The following is a 25,555-nucleotide window of genomic DNA, read 5'->3' as shown; positions in this document are numbered from 1 at the left end:
ATGTGTTCTGGTGAAATTTTAACTTTCGTTAAAGCTTCGTCTGGTGTTTGGGCTACACCTCCACTTAATATACAGCGAAGTAGAAGGGGAAGCTACTGAGTGCTGTGGTTGAATATTATTTTTTGCTGACTGGGGATGCTTTAAGTTTGTTAAATGTTCGCCGAACTAAAGAGTGACTCACAGCGGGAGAATAAACACGGACATTTGAGTGTTTTCACGTCCAGCTTTCACAGCGACTCGTTGTTATTGAATTACCGGATATTACAACGAGGTCAGGCGCTGGAGGGGGACTGAACTTTGCAGCCCACATTCGGGTCCAGTAACTGAAAGCGGACCCTCAGCCCGCTGCACATGTCCTGGTGTTTGGGCCTCATCCAGATACCAGATCAGTCAGCGTGAAGTGGCGCTGAAGTTAAAGTGACACACAGAAGGTGCATTCAGTTAATTCAGTTAACCTGCAGCTTATCAGACACACACACACACTGCAGCACGTCTGCGGTTAAGCCATTATCATCAGCATGGTTATTTTTGTCACTGCTACACAGACTGATTAAATGCTTTCACTTAAACATATTAAAATGATGTTACAGCAAAGCCACGGCTGGAAATTTAATTGAATAGTCTTTCATGAGGAAGTTAACTGGGACTCATTAACCTTTTAATGTCTGTTACTTGTGCAATATAACAAGCAAACATCCTCAAGTTAGTTAGCCTTTGTGTACATGTTCAAACCAGTTTCAGTAAAAACTCCAGGACATTACATGTCAGTAATATGTGAACATGGCAGAAGTGTAACATGTGGGCAATGTGCTGCCGCCTGTCTGGCTACATTCCTGCTTCCTAATGTTTCCTCATATCTGTAAACATGCTGCTGGCACACATGAGAAGGAAGCTTCTCTCCACTAATCAAATACTGGCTTAGATGCTTATGGAAAATCACCTGAAGGATTTCACATCCAGGTGGATCCTGGGCAGGTTTATCGATAAAACTGCTGTAGCAAAATCAGGCTGATACACCCGAGTATTTGTATCAGAATGAGTTTAAAGTTTTACCTTAATTTTGCCAAATGAAGCATTTAAAGGGATACGTGTGAAACATATGATTCTTTTTGTAAACACACAATCAGATATGCTGACTCTGATTCTTCTTCTGATTTCTTACAGGAAATGTTGTCCTTGAGAACCTGCGAGTTAAAGAAAATGCTCTGGTAAGTCCCAAACCTCACACACTGACACGTGCAGCCTGTGGTTTAGTGTGATGATTTTATAGAGTGGCCTGAGCTTTTAATGTAAAGGAGTCTGTTTTTGGCCTTTGTACTCTGCTTGGTTGTCACATGGTGTTGTGATGGTGTGATAACTGTGGCCTCCTCATGGTTACAGAAGATTGCTAGCTTGTTAAATCATATGTGTTGTAAACACAGGCTAACCACATAACCTGTAGGCTGCAAAATTCTCACTTCCTGTTTGCTCTGAGATGCTTTAGTAGTTTGGAGTGTGTTTTGAGTGAGAATACTCAAAATGGCAGAGTTTAAGCCTGGACCCCTGGCTCGTCATCCCTTTCCACAGGCCATGGTGCTAATAGTGTGTGCATTTGTGTTTCAGAGTGAGTTTGATGTTCCCTTCAAAGTGAAGGCCGGACAGATCGGTGAGTTCTGATGGTTGTTATTCACCTCATGCCATCTTTTTTGAAGCTCTTTGTGTGCTTTATTGCTTCACATCACAAGTCAGCCATCCCCATAGACCAAATATGTATCTACCCCCGCACACGCACACACACCCTCAAAACCTCGACGTTAGCATTTTGACACAGCAATGCTTCTTTTTTTTTCGGCAGTAGCCTCAAGTGATCATATGTAAACATAATGGTAGGGTGGTAAATTCTTAGTTAATGCTACCAAACCTGTTTAGCAAGCTGCTGAAGGTTTAAGAGAGCAATTAAAAATCTAAGCTTACTCAGCTCCTTCCTGTTTAATCTGATGATGATCAGCTGGAAGTGATATCCCTACGTGCACGAGTGCAGATAGCCAGCATAAACACAAACACACCAAAAGCTGGACCAATCACCAGCATCTAGAAGACTTCTGTAAGGGTTGGGATGTTGAACATTTTCCTTTTGATAATCAGAAAGAATCTGTGTTTGTGTTTCAGGGAAGCTGACTTTGAAAATCCCCTGGAAGAACCTCTACAATGATGCTGTGGTTGCCACATTGGAGGGTCTTTACCTTCTGGTTGTCCCTGGAGCCAGTAAGTTATGCTGAATTTGCAGATAAGCATCTTTCCAGGCAAGTGTCACATGAAGTAGAAGAAGAAACAGGAAGTTGAACTCAGAAGGTGGACGATACATTTTCTTTTGAGCTGGTAATCAGTTGTATACAGCTTATGATAACTCCTATATACACACACACACACACACACACACACACACACACACACACAGGAGAGAGGGGTTTTTTTTCAGGCTTTTCTAACAGATGGCATCATGGAGGTGTGGCTAGTTTACTAACAGTGTGTTGCTTTTGATAAAGGAGTGTTTTCTCAGCTTTTATGTGTGTGTTCCAGCTGGATCTCAGCTGAAAACGAGTCCTTATAACGGTAAGCTACCAGTTCAGAGGTGGAGGTTCGGGTTTAGGTCCGATCCGTTCTCTGGGCTTCCTGTCAGGGCTGCACGATGTCAAAAAACAAATAAGTGTATGATAACAGCGGTTTAACTTGTAATCCGTTTTTAAATTCCTTCAAAGTAAAAGCCTCTATGCTGTTAGATTAGTGGAGAGCTTTTACTGTGAAACTGCTACAGCTTTGTGTTGAATTTGGATTTAAGGTGTGTAGAAAAACCTTTCAGGTAAAAACAAAAAACAGCAATTTCCAGTAAACTTATCGTGCAGCTCTGATTAACCGTCTCGGTGGTTTTGTGTAGAGGTATCTGGTTTCCCGTCTGGGGTTCTTCCTTAATCTTGATGTAGGGATTTCTGAAAACTAATCCTGGGATGTTTCAAAGGGATATATGGGGATCTGGAAAAGGTTTGTGTCCAGTAGGAAGAAAAACTCCCTTTTAACCAGGCTCAGGGAGGGGCGGGGCCATCTGCTGCAACTGGTTGGGGTGAGAGAAAGAAGTCATATTACAAGTGTAATATGTTTTGTTTCTTTTCTATAAGCGGCTCTTACTTAAAGACTGATTGTAACAGTTTTTTCATGTGATCCTGTTTTGACTTCAAGTAACCCAAAGGAGCAGTTTTGCTGTCAGTCTGTATCTCTGTGCGCAAGAAAAACAGAACCAGAGATGATATGCAAAGACAATGTTTGCGCAACAAAGCGAGATACACAGCAGCATGCCAGTAAATGCTTTATAAAGATGACAACACCTTGAACACATTTGTAAGATACACAGTAACTCCTGACATGCTGAATGTAAACTGAACTTTAGTTTGTTTGTGGTGAAACTCCACAGGGAGCTCCAACTACACGGAGAGGTCCCGTGAGGGACGGCAGGGACAAACTGGCTCTTTATCCAGTAGGAGGAGACAGTTCAGAGCAGGCACCAGGTCGACGCTGGTGGAGGTTAAAACTAACTCTGGCTTTGTTTTGGTTGTTTTTCTCAGCATTAAAGTATGATGCAGCGAAGGAGGAGCGTTACCAGCAGGAGGCCAAGCAGAGGGAACTGCAACGCATCGAGGATGCGCTGCAGATGGCCGCACGCAGGGGTGAGTCAGTCTGACCTCAGTGACACCTGTGGATACCTGTGGATTTTTCTGTTTCCTGCTTCATTTGCCATCTTTGCTCTGCTAAATTTTCCTGTGGTTTTAACTTTCGCTTCCTCCAGTTCACATTTTTCCCACCACACAAACAGGCACAGTTTTAGTTCCTCCACTTGGTGTTTCTGCGAAGAAACCAGAGTCTCAGTTTAGTCCTAGATATTTTTTCAGGGTATTTTTAAAAAAACATTTTGCAGCACTGAACTCAGATTTTTTTTTGCAGGTTTGCAAACTAAACAGCTTAAGCTACCAAATAATTCTCATCCCGTATGTGCAGATTCTACCCAGATGTGTGTGTTAAGTGTCAGAGCTTCACCATTAGGTTTCCACTGTGAGGTTTCAGGTCAGAAGTGTCCAAACCAGACCGCCGCAGTGTGTGAATCATGTCCTGCACAGGTGAATGGATGAATGTATTAACATCCTGTTTGTCCCGTTCATGCTGCGTTGGCTGTCAGCATCTCAAACCGGAGATCTGCTGTTCAGTCTGGAGAGCGTGGTTTACAAGGAGCCAGTCAAGGGTAAAGCGCACAGTGCGGCACACACAATGAAACATAAAGGTTAACGCACACAGACACACAGGTCGGCGTCACACACGTGTGTAGGTGCATGCTGGCATCAGAAGGTAAGGCTGCATTTCACAGCTCTTCAGTCCAATAAAATTCCAGTTAAAAAAAAAAAAAGCTTCAGATGTTCAGGGATTTGAATTTGAATCATTCTTTGTTTGTTTTTTTTGGCCATATTGCTCCATTAATTAGCCGTTTGCCTTTAGTTAATAAACACACATTATCTCAGAGCTCACTCTGATTACGTCAAGAAATGTAAGAGGTGCTAGTTTGTATCTCTGCCCCCCATCTGTGCTCTCGGGCTCGCACATGTTCAGCAGTTTGGTTTTAGTGTTGAATGTGTGAGTCTTCTGCTGCTGCTTCCTGCAGTCTGTGTGCTTTCGGGCTTTTCTCACACTAACTGCCGTCTCTTCCTTTAACGCTGCCAAAGTCCCAAAAGGACGTAAAAAACACAAAAAGCACAAAAAAGCCTTGAAGAAGCTGAAACGACATGACCACAAAGAAGGTGAGTTTCACATTTTCACTGAGTTTGTGCTTTAAAACAGGCGCGTGGTCCTTTTGTTTGGATCAACCATTCAGAACGATGTTACTCAGCTGGGAGATTCTGTTGTTCTGGAAAGATGGTCTCATAAGTTGTAACAGAGAGTGATTATCCTTTGACTTATACCATTAATGAAGCAGACTTTTATCATTCAAGGACCCGGGAGCATTTTTATAAAGTGGTTCATGTAGAGTATCGGGCTTACGAGAGACACCAGTGTTCATGTCAGGTTAATAATATACATATAAGATCTTAAATAATACAGTGCCAATACAGAATTACCTTCCCGTTTAAATAAGGTTTCTGAAGCCACTTCTCTTACACACTGGGAGTCTCTCTTCTGGCAGGAGTTAGGCAGACTGCCGTGCAGCATCCCTTTTTAGGCTGTTAGGTTGTTAAGTGATGAGCTGGACATGAATAGAGCGCACTGTGGATGACCTAATTCCTAATTTGTGAATACTTGACTCTTCCTGTGACTTCTCTGCTCCTTCTTTCTCTCTGATCTTTGAGCTTTTGCTAGCTGCTCTGTTAAACTGCACTGCTGTCTCCTCTACCTTACCTCACAGGTGTGTCTGAGTCACTACAGTCCTGTTTTTAAGCTGAATGAACTCAGTACTGCAAACAGTTCTTCATAGTAGTTCAGTGAAATTATTTATTTTTGTTTAGACATTTTTCCTGTAAGGCCCCAATCACACATGCCTAGAGACCCACCCGGAAACCACTGGTTGCTAGGAGAAAATGTGTAATGCTAGCCACATAGTGAGTGAAAAACCTCATCTTTGTAGTGGCTCCATGAGGTCACCAACAGCTCGTTAGGCCTGTGTGACAGGGTCTCTTTGCAGTCTAGTCCATTTGGATATTTCGATGGTTATGCAGTGTGTTTTCACATTTAAATTCTGGTAAAGGTGTTCAGTGTTATTTAATATGCCAGGTGGTACCACCAGCCTCCACCCACCTGGTCACTATGATCAACACAAAGCCTGTTGGTCCTCAAAATATTACACTAAACGAACTGAAACAATAGTTTTGACTGATACCACTTATAAATATTCTAGAAAGATTGCAGTTTTACTGTTTATTATTTTGGCCATTTCTATATGGTAGTGAAAATCTGATCTGTGAAGAGGTCAGTGTGAAATCACAAGACAGGTAGCATCAGTTCAAGCTGATTTGATATTTCAGGATCTCTGTTACATATTGGTTTCTTGGACCTGCCTTTTAAAGCTCAGAATCTTTTTATGAATGAACAGAAACAAACCATCTGTATCCAGCGTGAAGTAAAAATGGTATGAATCCAAGTAAGTAAGACTTGCTTTATACTGTTTATTGTTTCAGACAAACCCAAGGAAGAAAAGAAGGACACGTTTGCGGAGAAAATGGCCACTCAGGTGATTAAAAACCTGCAGGTGAACATCAGCAGCATCCACTTGCGCTACGAAGATGATGTAAGTACTGATCCAGGTTCAAATCCGGATACTCGTTAAGGTGAGTCAGCTCATGTCTGCTCTGTTTTGTTTTAGCTGTCGGATCCACAGCGCCCCCTGTCTATGGGAGTGACGCTGTCAGAGCTCAGCCTTAAGGTAACATATACGCATACACACTTCCAGCTACCTGTGCAGTTGCTGTTGGTACATCGCTGTGTTTTCTTTGGGTTTTTTTAGACCACTGATGCGACCTGGAAAGAGTGCATCCTGAACGAGGCAGCAAAGATCATCTATAAGGTGACAGATGCTCTGCTTGCCCTCTAATTCTGTGTTCCTTGTTATCTGGTGTTTGTAAGCTTAAAGCTTAAATTGCACGTCACCTGTGTGAAGGATGCAGAATAGCTCATCGGTCATGTGATGTGGATCGATCCATGATTTTGATTGCTGCTGTTTACATGTTTACCGCAGCTCGGGAGTCTGAAGTCTCTCTGCGCCTACTGGAACGTCAACAGTCCGATCTTTTACAAAGGATCGTGGGAGGACATCGTGGTGAGTTGGGAACAGAGTCACCTGATTTGAGCTGATTCTTAATTAACAATAAAAATATAACAAGAATAAAAAGTAAAAATAAAACTAATGATAAGTGAAAAGGCATGTAAATGTTAACTACAGCTATAAAGCTGTTGCTTAGTCCTAAACCTTTAATTTAATTTGAGCAAATAATGAGGTAATCGTCATCATTTCATGGAGTCATCCAGTGATCCCTATGTTGGTTACAGCCATAAAGGGAGACACTGTAAGTTGCATTAATTTCAACAGTTTGCAAGATGAGAGCCACAAATGTACGTACCTGTCAGCCGAGTGACCCTAATTCTGTTGTCAGAGGAAACATTCACGCTCATCGTCTGTCTCCTCCTCTCGTGCAGGGCCAGCTAAAATCTGGGATTTGCACTAAGGACCAGGAGCTTCCTCACTATCAGTACAGTGAGTTCAACGCTTCTTTTAAAAGGAGGAACAGCATTCACATAGTTCAGCCTCCCTGTTCTGTTGCATTTCTGTATTTACCGTCTTACACTCAGTGAAATCCACACAAATTTCACCCATAAATATTTTTCTCCCTGAAGTTTTCAAACCAATCTTCGCTTCGGCTAAAATATGCATCAACCCGAGCGCTGAGCTGGAGCTGAAGAGTCCGAAGGCAGATCTTCAGCTGGAGGTCCAGAGCATTGCCATCGAGATGACCAAACCACAGGTAATATGAGACCAAGATGGGAGGCAAAGACAGGTGAGACTGTTCTCTAAACATTCCCCTCGGATTCCTGTACAGTACCTCACCATGGTGGAGCTGCTGGAGTCCATCGACTGCATGGTGAAGAACGCGCCCTACAGGAAGTTCAGGCCGGACGTCCCAGTGAAAGGAAACGTCAAACTCTGGTCTGTTTTGTAAAGTTTACAATTCGGAGATGATCAGGGAACAAAATCGACTCAGAAACTCACAAATATTTGCTTCCTCTGCCTCTCTCAGGTGGAAGTACGGCGTCAACAGCGTGACAGAGGTCCACATCCACCCTCTTTCACACACGTGGTCCTGGTCTAACATTAAACGTCATCGGGAGAACCTGAAGGCTTACAAGAACGCCTACAAGACCAAACTGCTGAGCCAGGGCAAAGTGAGCCAGGAAACTGAGCAACAAGTCCAGGTAAAGGTGTCTCTGTACAGCAGCGCCAAGCTTAAACAGAGCGCACACCCAACAGAAACCACAGTCGCTCACATGTAGCTGTGGTGGTGAGTCAGAGCTAACAGTATCAAGTGGGAATTTTATCTCCACCAATTACACAAAGCACTCTGTAATCTTCCACCACTCTGCTGAAGATGACGAAGATGAAGTAACTTAAGATCACTTTAAAATGAACGAAAATTCCAGTCATGTGTTTGATTTCTGCTTTTTTGCCTTAGTTACTGAATGTAACTAATGAATCCTAATTATGAGGATTTTAGCTGCCAATAAGAGCTCATAAAGAAGCTGAACTTTGCTGCTGCTGTTTCCCTGCTGTTTGCTCCTCCAGGATCTCGAGAAAGTTCTGGATGTTTTCAACATCACTCTGGGCCGACAACAGGCGCACATGGAGGTAAACACAGTGACTGAAATTAGACCAGAGGAGAGTTCAGGCTAGCTATACGCCATATGCTCGTCTTCCCCCCCCCTGCAGGTGATCAGATCAGGACAGAAGGTGGCAGCAAAGAAGGCGGCGGCAGGACAAAAGCAGGGAGGAGGTTTCTTCAGCAGCTTATTTGGGAGGAAGGCTAAAAAGGAGGAGCAGGCGCCAGAGGAGAGCAAAGAGCCGGAGAGTAAGTGATATTCAGATTCCCCTTAAAAACCTCGCTCTGTCCAAACTGGCGGCTGAAAGCGTGTCTGCCGTTGTTCAGGTTCAGGACTCGACCAAATCATGACCGCAGAGGAGAAGGAAAAGCTGTACACAGCCATCGGGTACAGTGGCAGCTCTCACAATCTGGCTTTACCCAGAAAGGTAAACACACCTGCTATCTGCATGCTCGTGGGCTTTGTAGATGATAAGTTCAAGTTTCCCATTGTTGCCTTTAGCACCCTCATCAGAGCAAACTATATCCAAGTAAACACTCAGTTTTAATTATCCGGTTGTAAAAATCTGACACTCGGATTAACCGTGTGAGGTGTCTATGCAAAGAAGCATTTCATGCTTCTACAATCATGCTGCAGCGTCCTCACTCAGCAGCTGACTAATTATAGACATTTTGTTTTTCATCATTTACACGCCCACAAATGTCAAATGAAGCGCAGATTTGAAAATACCCGACTCTACTTGAAGCAGGACCCAGACTTTTTGGTAACACTGAGCTGGCGTGAACTTGTCTGTTTCAGTATGTAGCTGTGATCGTCAATTTCCAGCTACTGAGGACTTCGGTCACGGTCAGAGAGGAACCCAATGTACCAGAGATCCTCAAGGTCCAGATGATCGACCTCAAGACGAAAATCTCTCAGAGGCCCGGAGCTCAGGCCATCAGGTCAGGGGTTTTTATTTTACACACATGAAATAAATCAACCTGCTGAAATATTCTAGTGCTACTTTTGGTGGAAGGTCCACATATCCATGTCAGTCTGACTGGTATTTGTATTGACCCTGCTCTGCTGCAGGGTGGAGACGACCTTGCAGCACTGGTATGTTACTGGTTTGCAGCAGCAGGGGGCGACGCCCTCACTCATCGCCTCAATGGGCGACTCGTCCTCGTCTCTGCTCAGCGTTTTGTTCGAGTTGAACCCCGAGGAAAGCACTGGTGACCAGCTGCTCAGAGTCGAGTCTCAGCCTGTGGAGATCATCTATGATGCGGTAATCGTTCTGATCACGTTTGCCATAAACCACCTTTCACAGTAAATGAAAGCTGCTTGTCTTTCGTATGTTGCGTTCATTTAGTTTCTGTTAGTCTTACTGGTGTCTGTGTCTTCTTCTTCTTCTTCTTTAACCCATTTAAGTGTCTCTGGGAAGTCAAAAATGGTTGTTTCTTATGATTCCTGTCTCTCTCTGTGTTTTCATCCTTCAGCTGACAGTCAACAGTATCGTCGACTTCTTTAAGACAGAGAAAGGTGTGGATCTGGAGGTCCTGACCACGGCCACACTCTCCAAACTGGAGGAGATCAAAGAGAAAACTGCCACAGGTCAGTAACTATTTTCTGTTCAAACCAGCAGTTACGGTGGAGCAGGGGTCCATTGTCCTCACGGCTGAACAGGTTATGTAGTCCTATGATGATCAGGACTGTTGGGTCCATACCAGGACTTTAACCTCCTAGGACCTGGCGTCCACATATGTGGACATCACATTTTGGGTTATTTAGACCAAAATACTCAATTTTGCTCTACAAGGGCCTGATATCCACTTACGAGGATGTTATGCTGCTACTGTTCTATCGAAATTCTAAACGAATATCCTCATATGTGGCTCTTATTTTTCTTAGAAACACAAATCAGGAAAAAAACCCAACCTAGTAATTCTTTGTTTTTACATTCATCGGGTCCCAATCAGCCCAAATATCAAAGAGAAATTAAAAATGCATGCCGTGGAAGAGTTCGGGTCTTAGGACTTTAAGGGATTCATGTCTCTGCAGGTTTGTCTCACATGATTGAGACTAGAAAGGTCCTGGACCTGAGGATTGAGTTGAAACCGTCCTATCTGCTGTTGCCAAAGTCGGGCTTCTACAGCAGCACGGCGGACCTCATTATCGTGGACTTTGGCTGCTTTCAGGTCAGTCCTTTTAGTTTTACCCCTGCTTTTAAGATGAAAATACCTTTTTTATAATATTTTCATGATGATAACCAGTTTCTTTAATATTCTCTAACTATAAAAATAATAAATACACATACTGACCTTAAGAAAGTCAGCTGTGTCTCGTAAAAATTTCCGTTACAGTACAGTTTTAAGTTCTGGATATTTTACAGTTGTTTTCCTAAATTCCTGGTGTGCCTGGGTTTTGCCTTTTTATAGAACTGGCCTCATAAATGTTTTGTGGTTTGACCTTACAGCTCGTAGTGCAACAGATAAGACAACAGCGTGAGTGTTTACAGGCCTGCACTACAGCCTGTCACTTAACACCAGTGTGTATTTGTTGGTCTGTAGTTAAACAGTGTTGAGCAAAGCGGCATCCGGTCGTCCACTTCCTCCTTCTCGTCTCTGGAGGAAATCATGGATCGAGCCTATGACAGATACAGCGTGACGCTGAGCCGAGTTCAAGTGCTTTACAGCAAGTCAGGTACATCAGCGCACAACAACAGAGCTACACATACACAAAAGTGCAAGTATTGAATACATATAAGGCATATAAGCACCAGCTCATTCACCATATTTATGTTAACGAGCAGTAGAACAGGTGTACCTAACAAAGTGGCCAGTAGGTGAACTGTGTTTCCTCAGATTACATCTGTTATCATTTTTAGTTAATTTGTCGTAACCTGATTCCAGGTGAGGCTTGGAAGGTAGCACGGCAGCAGGGTTCTTCATTCCAACACATCCTCCAGCCGATGGATCTCACTCTCAGTTTGGCCAAGTGCATGGTGGAAAAGGATGCCAGGATGCCCAGGTATGATTCCCACCGGTGAACAGGCGTTCAAATTCTCTGCTGACTCGTCTGCACTCACCTGTGCACCTTATCCAAATCGTTTCTGGCGTTTCAGGTTTAAGGTATCGGGCGAGCTGCCTTTGCTACACGTTAAGATCTCAGACCAGAAGATCCACAGTGTCCTCGAGCTGGTCGACGGCATCCCTCTACCCAACGTGGACTCCTCGCCATCCACCCCAACACTAAAGGTACGTTTGGTACAGACCGTTCGTCTTGCAGCTAAGCACTAATATAGAAAGGATATATTGGGATTGGAGGAGTGAGTGATGATGGAAGCTTCAGAGCAAAAACATTTGGGGGGTGGTAGAGACAGGTGAAAGTTTGGGGAGTGATGGGGAGGTCAAGGGTGAGGACTGAGGGATGTTAGAGGGATTGCAGAGAGAACTTTGGGGAGTGAGAGTTACCTGCACTTCGATGTTTAGCTGACCGTGTTTGGGCGATTCTTGTTGTAGGTCTTGCCGTTGGTGGAGGTGAGACCGCGAGCACTTGACCTTCCCCCCACCCTCCTCGACACCATGGAAACGGGTAAGTGCTTGGTGCATTTCGACTGACTATTGTTTTTTAACAAATTAAAAGCTTTAAAGCTACGCTGTACGACGCTGTGGGCTGTGACTGATGCTGTAGTGCGTAATTTGTGTTCAGATTCGGATGAAGACACCAGTGAGAAATCAACAGATGAGGATCATCAGCGCTCGACTGTGGAGGATCTCACTGATGTTCACTTCAAGTTTGAAGTCAAAGAGGTGTGTGAATGTTTGGCTCTCGTGTCAGGTCATCATGCGACCCATGAGGAGGGGGTGGGGTGCGGTGTCCTAGTGTTAAATGAGAACGTGTGACCGAGCAGCGTGCGATGTGTTCAGGTGCTGGTGGAGCTGACCCGGCAGGTGGAACAGGAAAAGACTTTCCTGTCCTTCAGTATCTGTCACCTGGGAGCCGAAGGGAAGAAACGAAGCTTCGACCTGAGCGTCACCTCGTATCTGCAACGAGTCATGCTCGACTACTGCGACCTGCCAGGTAGCACAGATGCTATTAACATCATAATTTAAACGAATTCTTTTGTGTTGTGTACCTGTTCATAGTCTCCATTTGTAGTCGTGATATTTTTGTTCTTTTTTTAAATGTGTTTTTGTTGTTTCAGGTGGTACAAAACAGCCTCTCCACCTGATCAGCTCCTCGGAGCAGGGCACCAACCTGCTGAAGGTGGAGTTCATCAAGGTAAGATTAAACACACCACCAGCAGACTCACCTGTTTGGTCTACATGTAGTACTGGATCTCACTGCTGGTGATCCTGCTCCTCAGATATTTCACTCATTTTAGGACATGGACACACTTACACTGCCATAGGGGCTCATTTCATTGTTGGGTTTTTTCTCTGTATGTATTATTGTAGGATCTACTGTATGATATAAAGCACCTTGAGGCGACTGTTGTGATTTGGCGCTATATAAATAAAATTGAATTGAATTGAACCCCCTATGAGCAAGCACTTTGGCGACAGTGGGAAGGAAAAACTCCCTTTTAACAGGAAGAAACCTCCGGCAGAACCAGACTCAGGGAGGGGCGGGGCCATCTGCTGTGATTGGTTGGAGAGAGAGAAGGGAGACAGGATAAAGACATGCTGTGGAAGAGAGACAGAGATTAATAACAAGTATGACTGAATGCAGAGAGGTCTGTTTACACATAATAGACACAGATTTGGGACAGGTCACAATCATGTAGTAAGTGGGGTCGTGGTGTGACTGAAGATTGTGTTGATGTGGCCAAAAATGGCTCAGAACACCACAGTTCAGATCGTTTTGCCTGGCGCTATCAGTCCGGTAACATAGTCAGAATCGGCCTTTTATCCAGCAAACAGAAACATGAACCCGCTGAACGTGTTTTTGTGTCTCTGTGCTGCCGCAGGCCGACCCCGCCGGTCCCAACTTCCAGACACTGTTTGAAAACACTGAGCAGACGCTGAAGGTGAGTGGGCGAGCGGTTCTTTTATTCCACTGTTAAAATCAGCATTTAGTCATTCAGTTTATGACTTTTTTTTTTTTTTTGTTCTTAATACAAACAACACAAACATGTGACTCGACATTTGTTGGTCATTCAGGGATTATTTCCTGTCCAAGAAGCGCTTTAAAAAGTGTGGGTCTGGATGTTTTATCTCTGAAACAAATAGTGGCTCGCAGTCAGTCGGTTCATGATGCCATGCTTCCTCTCAGGTGTCTCTCTACTGCTGTTTCAGGTGGAGTTTTCCTCTCTGGACTTCCTCCTTCACACTAAAGCGCTACTCTCAACCATCAATTACCTGAACAACGCCATGCCATCACAGTTCAGCGGAGACAAAGACAAAGATGTCAAAAAGCAGGTGGAGAAGACTGGAAAGAGCCGGACAGGTGAGGCTTAACCATCTGGTTACAGGTGTGTCTTGAATGATCTTCATGTGACAGGATATGATTCTCGTTCTCTGCAGTATCTAAAGGAGCTAAGGATGCAGGAATATTCAATTTCAAGTTGGTCGCCATGTTGGGTTGTTTCCATGTGGAGGTGTGTGATGACCGCCGTAGCATCGCTGACATCAGAGTCCAAGGTGCGAACACTTGAGCTGAAGTGAGAGATAAAAGCACGGGCACGCTGACGGCACACGATCAAGCATAAATTGTGGTCATGTGACCTCTCTGCAGGAATCGACGCGTCTGTGTTGGTGCAGCCGAAGGAGACGGAGGTGTTCGCACGGCTGCGAGACATCGTGGTCACAGACGTCAACCCCAATACCATCCACAGAAAGGTCCGCAGCAGGAAAACTTGCTGGAATACTTTGTTTCCACAGTGTATTTGTACATGTGATATTTTTGTATACTATTTATGTAGCGCTGTAAAACTGAGCACCTTGCTTTCCCACAGGTCTGCTCTGAGTAGGAGATGCTCTGTATCTCATTGTACATGTGTATAGTGACAATAAAAGGCATTCTATTGTATTCTATTCTAAAGGCGGTAGAAAGACAGACTTCTCAGATCATTAAGTAGGATGTTTAACATTGATTTCAAGTGGATTACTCATTTCCAGCTCTATATTTTCATTCTTGAAATCCACTAAGGTTGTTTTTTATTACTCGCACTTTAAAATCCTGTATCCTTTTATGAGCCTATAACAAGCTGCTTAACTGCCCTTCCTTTAAGGCCAGCTTTCTGCCTCTCATAAGCAGGAAGGCTTTAACAGCATCAGCATGTGGATCCGGCTGCTGTTCTGTCAGCCACAGCTGGTTCCCTGAGACAACCATAACAGAGAGATCCATTCTCACTGATGTCGTACAGACCCAGGAGTGAATATTAGCTGTCTAAAGCAGAGGTTTTCAAGCAGTCTGAAGCCTGAGCATCTGTCATGCTAACAGTACACGTGCCACAATATATGATCAGATCTGCTTTCTGCCTTGAGTCCAGACAAAGAAGCTACTTTAGAAGTTTGTGTGCACTTAAGTGTCTTTGTTTTTCTGTAAAAAGTCAGCTGGGATCTTTTAGTACTAGGATAAGTTCTGTACTCTGTCTCGAGTCATGGAAAGTGCCGCTGTGGTCTTTTCTTCACCCTGCAGGCAGTGTCCATCGTGGGTGAGGAAGTGTTCAGCTTCAAACTCTCTCTGTTTCCCGGGGCAACCGAGGGCGACGGCTACGGCGACATGTCGAAGGTGGACGGGAAGGTCACCCTGCGCCTGGGCTGCATCCATATCGTCTACCTGCACAAGTTCCTCATGTCTCTGCTGGTAAGGAGCGTCATATTTCTCTACACATTAAATGCACATTCACACTCAGCCCTGACCTCCACACAGGCGACCCCTAAAAGGCCAGATGACTGTTGTCTCTGTGTGGAGGCCGTTGGGCTCCTGGTTACGGTTGCCCTCCTGATTGTGATGGTGCTTATAGGTTAATGTATAAATACACAAACACATGTGATGGACACACACACACACACACACACACACACACACACACACACACACACACACACACACACACACACACACACACACTTCTAGTCTTGAACACATTTCATTTTTAAACACACATTTCGGTGTTTAAATGTGATGTGGGCTCTTTCTTTCATTTGGCTTCTCAGATTCCTATATCGAAGTATTAATTTCCTTCATTTGTTGTGAGTGTGTTGCTTTTGTTTCTGTGCTCTTCAACTTAACACAGTCACTAACTACAGAACTAGTCTTTGCCTTGTCTGTGTGTGGCCAATGTCCTCTATGATCCAGCAGTCCACGCTCACACATCTGCAGTTTCAGGTGACGTCTGCAGCACATAGCAGGATACCGTGAACAGTCTGACATGCTTCCTAATCAACCTATGTTATATTATCTGTGACACACTGTGGCCCAAATCTAATCGGCTCCGGCCTTCTACACTCAGCCACTCTGTGATCAGCGTGGCCGGTATCCTGCAGGTTTTAGATGTGTCCTTGATCCATCACAGCTGATTCAAATGGCTAAATGGCCTCCTCAACATGTCTTGAAGTTCTCCAGAGGCCTGGTAACGAACTAATCCTGTGATTCAGGTGTGTTGACCCAGGGTGAGATCTAAAACCTGCAGGACACCGGCCCTCGAGGCCTGGAGTTGCCCTCTAGGATATCAATTAAGTACTTATACTTAGTGCTTAAAGTACTTTTTTGCCTCTTTTAAACTCGATTACTTTTCCTTTGTTGAATTCTACCAGGAACTGAGACATTCATGAGAGTTTATGCCACTATCAGACGGCTGTATCAGGATTATGTGCTTCACTTGCTAGAAAAAAAAACCTTCTGTTTCCTATTCAAGCTCTTTGCAGAATTTCCAAAATTCTCTGCTTTGCCTTTTCATTCTGAAGAACAGGAGATAATTAGCAATGAGTTTTTTCATATACATGCAAGTGATTTTATTTATTGTGAGATTATTCCGTTAAACGTCCCTCTGTAAGTGTTTGAAGTCTCCTCCGTACCAGAACACAACCGCTGCTGCTCCTTAATGGTGGTTTATAAACCCATTCCAACCTTTTGATAAGTTAATTTCAAATTTCATTCCGTGTGGTTGACCTCTGTGAAATGAGTGAGTGTGAGTAGGGATGGACAGAAATTGGCTCCATGTCACTGTGAAATGAAACTGTATTGTACTCTATATGTTCAGTTGCTTTTGGCTGCAGCTGTCACTGTAATGTCTGCAGGACAGTCGTCGGGAATCAGCTTTAGTTTAAACTCTGAACTTCTCTGATGTGTTTGTAGCTGTAGAGTCAAATCAGAGATGTCTTGTTCCCTGTTGCATGACCTTTCTCTGCAGTTCTTTGTCTCTCATCTTTCTTGTCTTGTTGATGTGTTTTGTTCTTGCAGGCTTCTTTTAGCTTTCAGTATACATCTGGTGACGAGGTACAGCATCCAGCATGCACCTCTGAACTGCACAAAACCTTCTGCTTTAGCTTCACTCGACAACACCGCTGCACCACCAGCTTAAATATCATCAGGTTTAACGTCCCAGAGGGACCCTGTCTCTGTGAGCGGATTAACCCCCGTCTCTACCTTCTACTCGTTGGTCGTAGACTCGGGTTAATCTGAATGGCGCGATATGACGAGGTTTAACTTTGAGGGAGAAGGGAAGTGACAAAAAGACAACTTTAAATATACTCTCTGCTCATGCTTTCTTTGATCAGCTTCTCATCACATCTGTATTTATTTCTCATTTCATAACTTTAGAAAATATGAATACGTCTGACCTCCCATGACACATTGTCCTCAACTCATCAACAGAATGATGATTAACGGACTATAATGCATCATCTATTTGGAACCAGTTTATTTTTATAAATTAAAATATCAAAAGAAGTAAATAAGGAAAACTATTCATATGTTTAAGAAGCAGGAAACACATTTCAGTCTTTTTACAAAGCCTGAGCTCAACCCAATGTTGCAAAATAGCTGTTGGCTTGTAGGGCTTGCTTCACTTTCATTTTTCTAAAACGCTACTTTTAATTTTTATTATTTCATTACCCTTTTGTTTATCCAGGTAAAATCTCTTTTCCAAGAGCAACCAGGCCAAGAGGGCAGACGTACGGTGTAGTTCTCATATTGTGCGTTTATATTCGTTGTCAGTGCAATTTAATGGATGTCTTTAGGGTGTGTCAACAATCTGATTTCTGCAGTATAAAAGTAAACCCCACCTGCGTGACATAGAAATCCAGGCAGTTACAAATTTGTAGGATAGCCGACAGTCCAGCAGAATCATCCTCAATGAGCGTGTTTCCACCAAACTGTTACTGAAACAAAGCACATGAGACAGGAAGTCACTCAAAACCCTGAGCGCCACCCGTCTGAGACCAGGAGATGGTTAAAACAACTGGTTTGAATGTTCGGCAGAGTGAGCACGGACACAGGGAGAGATGACAGAAGAAGGAATGCTTTTCATGCACAGCATCTGACAGTAATCAGAGCTCACGTCCTCCATATGTGCTATGCAAATCACTCAGCTGCCCTCATTATCCCCCCCCACACCCTCACTGCCACCCCCCCGTCAGTCACATGACCTTTGCCTGTGTGACGTCTCCTTAAAGCGGGTTTGACTTTCATTCTTGTTTCATACGTCAGTCGTGATATGAACCTTTTAACTTCTACACACAGCTCGATATTTACGATATTAAAAATGTTCAAAAAACGTAACTAATGTAGTTTCCACGTCTCGGTTCCAACTCCTGATTTCAAGTGCCAGCTGGTGTGTAAGCGCAGCGACTTTAAAGCCTGCCATCAGCATGAGGTTCATATCCCTGTGAAGGTTTGTGAAACAGAAATGAACCTGTGCACACAGTGAACTCCTCACATTGGCCCTCTGACTTGCTCCTTCATGGCGTCTCTCTAAGTCTACTCAAGTCTGTCATCTCACACCTGATTGCTTTTGTTCTTCAGATGTTCGTCGACAACTTCCAGACCGCTAAAGAAGCTCTGAGCGCCGCGACGGCTCAGGCAGCGGAGAAGGCTGCGTCGAGTGTTCGAGACTTCGCCCAGAAGAGTTTCCGTTTGTCCATGGACATCAAGCTGAAGGCCCCACTCATCATCATCCCCCAGTCCTCCACCTCCTGTAATGCTGTGGTGGTGGATCTGGGTCTGATCACGGTGGGAAACAGCTTCTCTCTGCAGCCGGTGGAGGGTTTCCCTCTGCCAGCTGTGGTGGAGAAGATGGATGTCCAGCTGACGCAGCTGAAACTGTCCAGGTAACAACATAAGAAATGTGAATACACTGACTGTGAGCAGGGCTGGAAACAGTTCTGCTTTTGCTTAATTGTGTTTGTTGGTTTAAATCCAGCTAAACTCAGGTTGTTTAGACCTCACTGGGACTTAGAAATGGTACCAATGCACTGATTGCATCCAGTTCTCTTCATCGCTTGGCGTCTTCGTACACACCAGTTGATGGGAAATGTTTCTCCTCTTAGCTGCACTGAAACATGACGAAGGTCCAGCAGATAAAAACAGATTCCACTGTGCTTTCAGAACCACACTGAAGCGAGACTCTCTGCCCGACATCGAGATCCTTCAGCCAATCAACTTAGAGCTGCTTGTCACCCGAAACCTGGCAGCTTCCTGGTTCTCTAAGATTCCCGGAGTCCAGGTCCAGGGAGTGCTCCGGTCCCTAAATGTAGGTCTCTCTTGTTTTCCTGAACCAGGATTCAGACTCTGCAGAGTGAGACTTAAACCTTTATTGTGTATCCATCAGATGAGTCTGGGTGAGGAAGATCTTGGTGTACTGATGAAGATTCTAGTAGAGAACATTGGAGAGGGGAACAAAGAGCACAGCATGGATGTGAAGAGACAGGTGGCCCAAGGTGATTCACTCTCACAGCACATGATGGGAAATGAAATAAGTTGGAGAAAAGTCATTATCAGCTTGTAAATTCAGACACAGCTGAAGTGATTATCTTTGGACTTAACCAGATCCTTACTCCAGTACTGTGAAGAACCCAGGAGCAAGTTTTAACCATGTTATGTTCTATGACTTGCAAATTAAACAAATATCTAGTACTGCCTTCTTTCATCTGTACAATAAAATGGTGTCTGGTTCATTCAGCAAAAGGGCAGAGCTGCAGGGACCCAAATCTGGTGGGCAGGTGGTGGTGGGTGGAGACCAGTATTTACTTTTTCTGGGCATTGAAACTGCACACACGATGGCATGAGCATCCTCCCTCAGAGCATTTCAGTAAAAGTTCATTTATCACTAGTGTTAAAGTCGGGTCGCTTTCACAGCAAAGTTTGAGTTTGAGTGGCCATGACGCACGGTTCTTATGTAAGAACTTGATCGCTACTTCAGTTAGTGAGACATGAAAAAGAAGATCTGAACACACGTGTGTGTTTTAATCACCGCTTTGCTTCCACAGAGAAAGCAGAGCTTGCAGAGCAGCTGGTAGATGTGGTGTCATTACCACCAGCATCTAATGGTGCTGTGGCCGCAACCAATGGAATTCAGAATGAAAACACCATCAGCGTTCTCCTCAACTTTGAAGTGGAAGAGGTACGAAATCTGCCAGAGCTCAGAGTCTGACTCACTTTTCCTCTGTTTCAAGAGAACATCAGTCTGTGGAGACTTTAGAGAGTCTGAAAGATCATTCTGTATCTGAAGAGATACAAAATTTTGCATTCATTGTTGCTCCAACATGTTGGCGCTCTGCTGTCATCTAAATGTGTTTTCTGCTACTTCTCTTAAGGTGCTTCTGACTCTGAAAAAGCCAAAGGAACAGAAGGAGTCCCCTTTCCTGGTCTTTCACGTCGCCCACATGGGCATTAACACAAAAGTCAGAAAATACGACATGAGTGCAGCAACATACATCCGAAAAATTGCCCTGAAGTGCCTCGAGTTCAAAGGTCAGAGCGTTACAGCACACCAGGGTTTACTGACACAAGTGTGTCTGTACTGGTTTCTTTGGTTGTGCATGTGCGGTCGAACATGTTGATGATGTGACAGCTTTGGTCTCTTCTGGTTTAGACTCAAGTGGGGAGCCGCTGTGCCTCATCAGCTCTTCAGTCGAGTCTGGAGCTGAACTGCTCAAAGTGGAGTATTGTAAGGTGAGGTCACCATGTGATTACCTGTTCATGCACGGGAGGTGGAGGCGAGAACTACGTGTGGGGTCGACGGTTTGAGATTCAGCAGTTTTTAATCAGCCTGTTTGTTTCATCAGGCCGACCGTGCCGGACCAAACTTCTCCACCGTCTACAAAAACACCGAGCAGCTGATCAATGTGAGTCATAGTTCATCACCTGCAGATCAGTACAGCATCATCTCTGCACATCTCATGGTCGTGTTGAAGGAAATGCAAGCTTGGCTTTAGCCCTGTTTGCACAGATCTAGTGTTACCAGGTGGATTTGTCTGATTTAGAAATCATTTTCACACTGCATCACCCAAGTTTTACTCAAATTTACAACACAGACACAAAAAATGCTCCACGTCACGTCATCCTGTTCTGATAGATTTGAGCCTGTTCTTTCTATGAACGTCTCTCTACGCTGTCTAACAACAAAACCTGTATTTGTGACGAGAGGTAGAACAGGGGAAAAGTAACTTAATAAAATACCAGTGATGAACGTGGCACCACGGGACTAAGATCTGTCACACATCCGAGGTGTTGCACATTTTTGAGAACCACTAAAATGCATCAGCTTTCCTCTTGGGTCGTAGGTGACTTTCACCTCACTCGACGTCATGCTTCACACCGAAGCTCTGCTGTCAGCCATTAACTTCCTGTCGACGGCGTTGTCATCTGGCGGCGGCGTTCCGTCTCCAGAGAAAGAAGTCCGACCAAAGACGGAGGATAAGACGGTTTCTGCGAAGTCCAGTCAGTACCACACACACCCACACACACAATGTGCGTCTGACTTAAAACTCAGCGTCATGTGTTATTTTTCTCCTGCAGCTGCCCTGGTGTCACCTGTAGACTCTCAGGTCACAGACCTGAAGGTGGTCATGGATCTCGGGGCCTTCAACGTCCTAGTGTGCGACCAGTTGTGCAACATGGCCGACATCAAGATCCAAGGTACTGAATCGGAGCTGAATTTTGTTTTCTGTGAGTTTTCACTACCAAACCTGATGTAACACGCCTGCTGTGTACCTCAGGTATTAATGGCTCGCTGCTGATGCAAGGACCTCAGACTCATATATCAGGCGGCATGCGAGACTTCATTGTTCTAAACGTTGATCCCAAAAGCTTCCACAAGAAGGTCAGTAAGTTGTCTTATATAAGAATGCTTCACTCCATTGTGTCAAAACTGATAACGTCTTCAGACCCTGATACCCCGGGACTGCTTTAGATCGTCCTGCCCTCTTGTGTTTGTGTTCTTGTGTGAGCTAACGGTTTCCCTCCGACTATGCTTCAGGCCATCTCCATCGTGGGTAACGAGGTGTTCAGCTTCAGCGTGAGTCTGACCCCTAACGCCACAGAGGGCGCGGGCTACGCCGACACCTCCAAAACTGACGGCAAAGTGAAGTTAAACGTGGGCTGCATCCAGGTGGTTTACCTGCACAGGTTCTTCATGTCCCTGCTGGTGAGTCACACGTGATGATTGAAAGTTAGTTTGTAGAACTGTTTTTAGTTTGACCCGAGCAGCTAAACCTGCACTGGTTTGTTATTTGTGTTCCCTCCTCCCAGTTTGATTTGTTTTTCTTTCTCAGTATTAATGTTGTGAGTTTTCTTTTATTCTTTTTAATTTTTGCCAATGAGAAGAAATGCAAAAAGAAACCTGGATCCAGTGGTTTTTAAAACACCTAAGAGTGCATGAAATAGTCACTACTGGACTGAAGAAAACTGTCTTTTTTTTTTTTTTTTTTAAATTTTCTTGCAGAATTTCACCAACAACTTCCAGACCGCTAAAGAAGCTCTGAGCGCCGCGACGGCTCAGGCAGCGGAGAAGGCCGCGTCCAGCGTACGTGACTTCGCCCAGAAGAGCTTCCGTCTGTCCATGGACATCAACCTTAAGGCCCCAGTCATCATCATACCACAGTCCTCCACCTCCAACAACGCTCTGGAGGTGGACCTGGGTCTGATTACTGTTGGGAACAGCTTCTCTCTGCTGGATGTCACAGGATGTCCGCTGCCAGCCGTCATCGACAATATGGACGTCCAGCTGACGAAGGTGAAACTCTCCAGGTCAGTGAAACAAAGCCTCACAGACTTGATCCACAGTCAGAAATGTTAATGGTGTTGATTAAGATTTTACAAAGTGAAATGAAAGAACCTGAAGACTGAAATCCTTAATGTCAGTAATGATGTTCTTAGAATAGGACCTTAAAGGAAGTCTCAGGAGCGTAAAAAGATGCAACTGGACTTCTTTAAGTCTGTTTCACCAAGAAGCTTCTTCAGTTTTTAAAAGTTTTAAAGCTGCAGGAAACCTCTTGGATAAGACGCGAGAGGTTTCAATGTCTTTTTAAGCTCCTAAGACTACCGTGACCTTTAATGACTGAGAACCTCCACAGACGTGCAGGAAGGAAGACCCAATCTGGCCACCTGAATCTTGGCGCCTCTCCTTTGTGTTAAAACAGTGAAATTTGCTGGTCAATCTGAGAAAAAGGATGAAACTGCATGTGCAAGTAGTCAGATCAGGAATTCCAAGGATATTGTGGTCATGCTTGAAAAAAAGGTGCAGAAGCAGAAAGCTTTGAAGGGGAAGCTTTTGTTTTTATATGCAGACTTTGATTCGTTTCTCCTGTAAGCACATTGAGTCTTTCCTGTTGTGGCCCAGGACCTGCTTAGAGCCTGACTCAAACCAACCTAGCAGAGAGCTGCTTGAACCGGTCAACCTGCACCTGAACATCAAGAGAAACCTGGCAGCTTCCTGGTACAAGAAGATGGCTGCTGTGGAGATCGATGGAGATCTGAAACCTATGAAGGTAGGAGGAAGAGGAAGTTAACATGTATGCTTGTTACATTATTAAACTTGTAACCAAAAATCTTTCCCAGATTACAAGACGATATAAAAACAGAGTAGCTGTACAGTATGGTTGGTGTTTTAAGACGTATGTAATAATCTTCCTCAATAGAATAAAATGTGTCAGAAATTCCACTAATGATTTTATTCTTGTTTTTACAACCAGTCGACAAGTAAACCACCAAAGGTACAGTTTCCCCTGAGGACAGGCCTCTCTGTAGAGTTATATTGTTGCTGGTCTCGTCTTTTACTTGGAAGCTGGATGCAGTTTGTTTGTTGTGGTCTGTAGTCTGCGTAGACACCTCCAATAAGGACGCAGGTTTAGGCTAGGCTAGCAGCCTTTAGCCGTAGCCTCATTCTAGTCACAGCTGTAGACAGACTGAGTAGTGACTGATGCGTCTGTGCAGGTCAAGCTCAGTCAAGACGACCTGAAGGTGGTGCTCAGGATCCTGATGGAGAATCTGGGAGAGGCCGGAAGCCCGGAGCCCGCCGCAGCCCGGCAGGAGACCAGTCTGCAGGTCCGAGCAGCTGGAGCCACCCCGACAGGTCCGATTGAGTTTATGTTCAGATCTTCACTCATCCAGAGTTGAACCCTGATATTTGTCTGGTTTCTGTGTCTGACTGATGACATGGTAAATGGACTGATTCTTATATAGCGCTTCTCTACTCTCCCGGAGTACTCAAAGCGCTGACATGTATCTGATATAAGATAGACCAGGATTATTTTGAACCCTAAATCAAGCTAGGCTGCTCGAAAGTCCAAGAATAAAAATATTGTTAATGAGTGTAATAGATCCACTTTAAGCTTTCTTGCCGTTTTGTTGATGTGATCTTTGTCCTGATTGCTCAGGTGGTTCTGGAAAGATGACTGTGAGCCACAGTGAAGAGGACGATGAAACTTTGGAGACTGTCAAGTTTAACTTCAACATCGAGTCTCTTGGTCTGGTTCTGTACCTCGACCCCAAACAGGTCAGTTAGAAACAACAAGGACGTGAAAAGAAACTGATATCTGGGGGACGCTATTCGTCCAGTGGTTGGAGTAAGCAAGTAAGTGTTAGTTATTCTTCCTGACTGTTGTCCCTGTTCCCAGTCCTCAGATCTCCAGAACCAGCAGGACCTCAGACTGGGAGAATTTGCCCTACACTTGCTAAAAACTTCAGGGAAGATCCTAAATAATGGCAGCATGGAGGTGAGCACGGTGCTGACTGCCTGCACACTGGACGACCTGAGGACCGGCATGGAGAGGGTCACCTCGCGGTAAGTCAAATGATCTCTGCTTTCTGTCTGTCTGACTGTTTTGTTGATGACGTGATCAATCACTGATGGAGTTCTTCATCAAATAGTCTGTAGTTGTTTTTCAGAGAAGAAGAAGAAACAGTCAGATCACACTGCACAGTGAATATGATCCATATGGAAAGCAGTTTAGTTTTTTGCTACCAAAGTGGTTTAGATGAGAGTTTTCGGTCAGTGATCACACATTGTGTTAACTTGCTGCAGGATGGTGAGGCAGAGAGACGAAGAGAGCTCAGGGGTCACGATCGACGTGACGTACCGGCAGAGCGCAGCAGAACGGGAGGTGGTGGCCATTCTGCAGAAGCTCTATCTCTGTGCAAGCGTGGAGTTTCTGATGGCCGTCGGAGATTTCTTCCTGCAGGCTCTGCCGCAGAGTTCGGCTCCGCCCGCCACCTCTGCACCGAGCGACAGACTGCAGCTGAGACAGACCACTGAACCACGAGCCGACCCCAAGACTGGTAAGATCGGGACACCAGACCCCAACCGGAGAGGCGGGGGGGATTGAGTATATCTACTGTATAAAACTGTAAAATTGATGTTTCCAAGTATTCAGAGCTTCTCAGTCAAGCTAAAGACGACCATTCAGAATCACAAAGCGAGAACGGAAACAAAAAAAGAAAAACCATCACAAGACTGTTTTCTCTCTGCAGCCTCCACAGTGAAGACTCGACTTCGAGCAGTGGTGGTGGACCCAGAGGTGGTGTTCGTGGCCAACCTGATGAAGGCCGACGCCCCAGCTCTCGTGGCCTCATTTCAGTGCGACTTCACGCTACAGGCCGAGGAGGACGGCACACAGAACATGAGAGCCAGCCTGAGGGAGCTGAAGGTCCTCGCCTGCCCCTTCATCCAAAACAAAGAGGACAAGGCTGTCACCACCGTAAGAGTGTGCTTGTTTTTTGCAGTCTGTAGATTCTTCAGAGAGAACCTTTC

General features: G+C 44.8%; 1 protein-coding gene across 5 annotated transcripts in view; it reads left to right on the top strand.

Moving 5' to 3' along the window:
- Nucleotides 1-25,555, top strand: part of vps13c (vacuolar protein sorting 13 homolog C) — a 52,510-nt gene that overhangs the window by 447 nt on the left and 26,508 nt on the right. Inside the window, exons 2-55 of one of the 5 annotated variants that reach the window (XM_080300659.1) lie at nt 1,165-1,208; nt 1,603-1,645; nt 2,149-2,244; nt 2,560-2,592; nt 3,597-3,698; nt 4,205-4,267; nt 4,743-4,817; nt 6,189-6,298; nt 6,374-6,433; nt 6,515-6,574; nt 6,746-6,826; nt 7,204-7,261; nt 7,402-7,529; nt 7,605-7,711; nt 7,803-7,977; nt 8,345-8,407; nt 8,489-8,627; nt 8,706-8,806; nt 9,178-9,320; nt 9,451-9,643; nt 9,855-9,969; nt 10,417-10,553; nt 10,926-11,058; nt 11,268-11,385; nt 11,480-11,612; nt 11,877-11,949; nt 12,067-12,167; nt 12,285-12,438; nt 12,563-12,639; nt 13,328-13,387; nt 13,656-13,806; nt 13,884-14,000; nt 14,095-14,198; nt 15,001-15,168; nt 16,768-16,803; nt 18,331-18,635; nt 18,913-19,057; nt 19,136-19,244; nt 19,794-19,927; nt 20,121-20,277; nt 20,399-20,478; nt 20,592-20,651; nt 21,090-21,246; nt 21,325-21,444; nt 21,525-21,628; nt 21,785-21,952; nt 22,250-22,554; nt 23,147-23,294; nt 23,499-23,519; nt 23,740-23,878; nt 24,183-24,301; nt 24,423-24,589; nt 24,830-25,083; nt 25,276-25,502. In XM_080300659.1, the coding sequence (XP_080156785.1) occupies nt 1,165-1,208; nt 1,603-1,645; nt 2,149-2,244; nt 2,560-2,592; nt 3,597-3,698; nt 4,205-4,267; nt 4,743-4,817; nt 6,189-6,298; nt 6,374-6,433; nt 6,515-6,574; nt 6,746-6,826; nt 7,204-7,261; nt 7,402-7,529; nt 7,605-7,711; nt 7,803-7,977; nt 8,345-8,407; nt 8,489-8,627; nt 8,706-8,806; nt 9,178-9,320; nt 9,451-9,643; nt 9,855-9,969; nt 10,417-10,553; nt 10,926-11,058; nt 11,268-11,385; nt 11,480-11,612; nt 11,877-11,949; nt 12,067-12,167; nt 12,285-12,438; nt 12,563-12,639; nt 13,328-13,387; nt 13,656-13,806; nt 13,884-14,000; nt 14,095-14,198; nt 15,001-15,168; nt 16,768-16,803; nt 18,331-18,635; nt 18,913-19,057; nt 19,136-19,244; nt 19,794-19,927; nt 20,121-20,277; nt 20,399-20,478; nt 20,592-20,651; nt 21,090-21,246; nt 21,325-21,444; nt 21,525-21,628; nt 21,785-21,952; nt 22,250-22,554; nt 23,147-23,294; nt 23,499-23,519; nt 23,740-23,878; nt 24,183-24,301; nt 24,423-24,589; nt 24,830-25,083; nt 25,276-25,502 (6,470 nt within the window). The remainder of the gene's footprint in view (nt 1-1,164; nt 1,209-1,602; nt 1,646-2,148; nt 2,245-2,559; nt 2,593-3,596; nt 3,699-4,204; nt 4,268-4,742; nt 4,818-6,188; nt 6,299-6,373; nt 6,434-6,514; nt 6,575-6,745; nt 6,827-7,203; nt 7,262-7,401; nt 7,530-7,604; nt 7,712-7,802; nt 7,978-8,344; nt 8,408-8,488; nt 8,628-8,705; nt 8,807-9,177; nt 9,321-9,450; nt 9,644-9,854; nt 9,970-10,416; nt 10,554-10,925; nt 11,059-11,267; nt 11,386-11,479; nt 11,613-11,876; nt 11,950-12,066; nt 12,168-12,284; nt 12,439-12,562; nt 12,640-13,327; nt 13,388-13,655; nt 13,807-13,883; nt 14,001-14,094; nt 14,199-15,000; nt 15,169-16,767; nt 16,804-18,330; nt 18,636-18,912; nt 19,058-19,135; nt 19,245-19,793; nt 19,928-20,120; nt 20,278-20,398; nt 20,479-20,591; nt 20,652-21,089; nt 21,247-21,324; nt 21,445-21,524; nt 21,629-21,784; nt 21,953-22,249; nt 22,555-23,146; nt 23,295-23,498; nt 23,520-23,739; nt 23,879-24,182; nt 24,302-24,422; nt 24,590-24,829; nt 25,084-25,275; nt 25,503-25,555) is intronic. The other 4 variants (XM_080300664.1, XM_080300669.1, XM_080300671.1 and 1 more) reach the window with 4 other exon arrangements.

This window comes from Astatotilapia calliptera, chromosome 1 (assembly GCF_964374335.1).
Source record: "Astatotilapia calliptera chromosome 1, fAstCal68.1, whole genome shotgun sequence".
Classification (NCBI taxonomy): Eukaryota; Metazoa; Chordata; class Actinopteri; order Cichliformes; family Cichlidae; genus Astatotilapia; species Astatotilapia calliptera.
The sequence above is the reverse complement of the archived record's forward strand: the minus strand, read 5'-3'. Positions and strand labels throughout refer to the sequence as shown.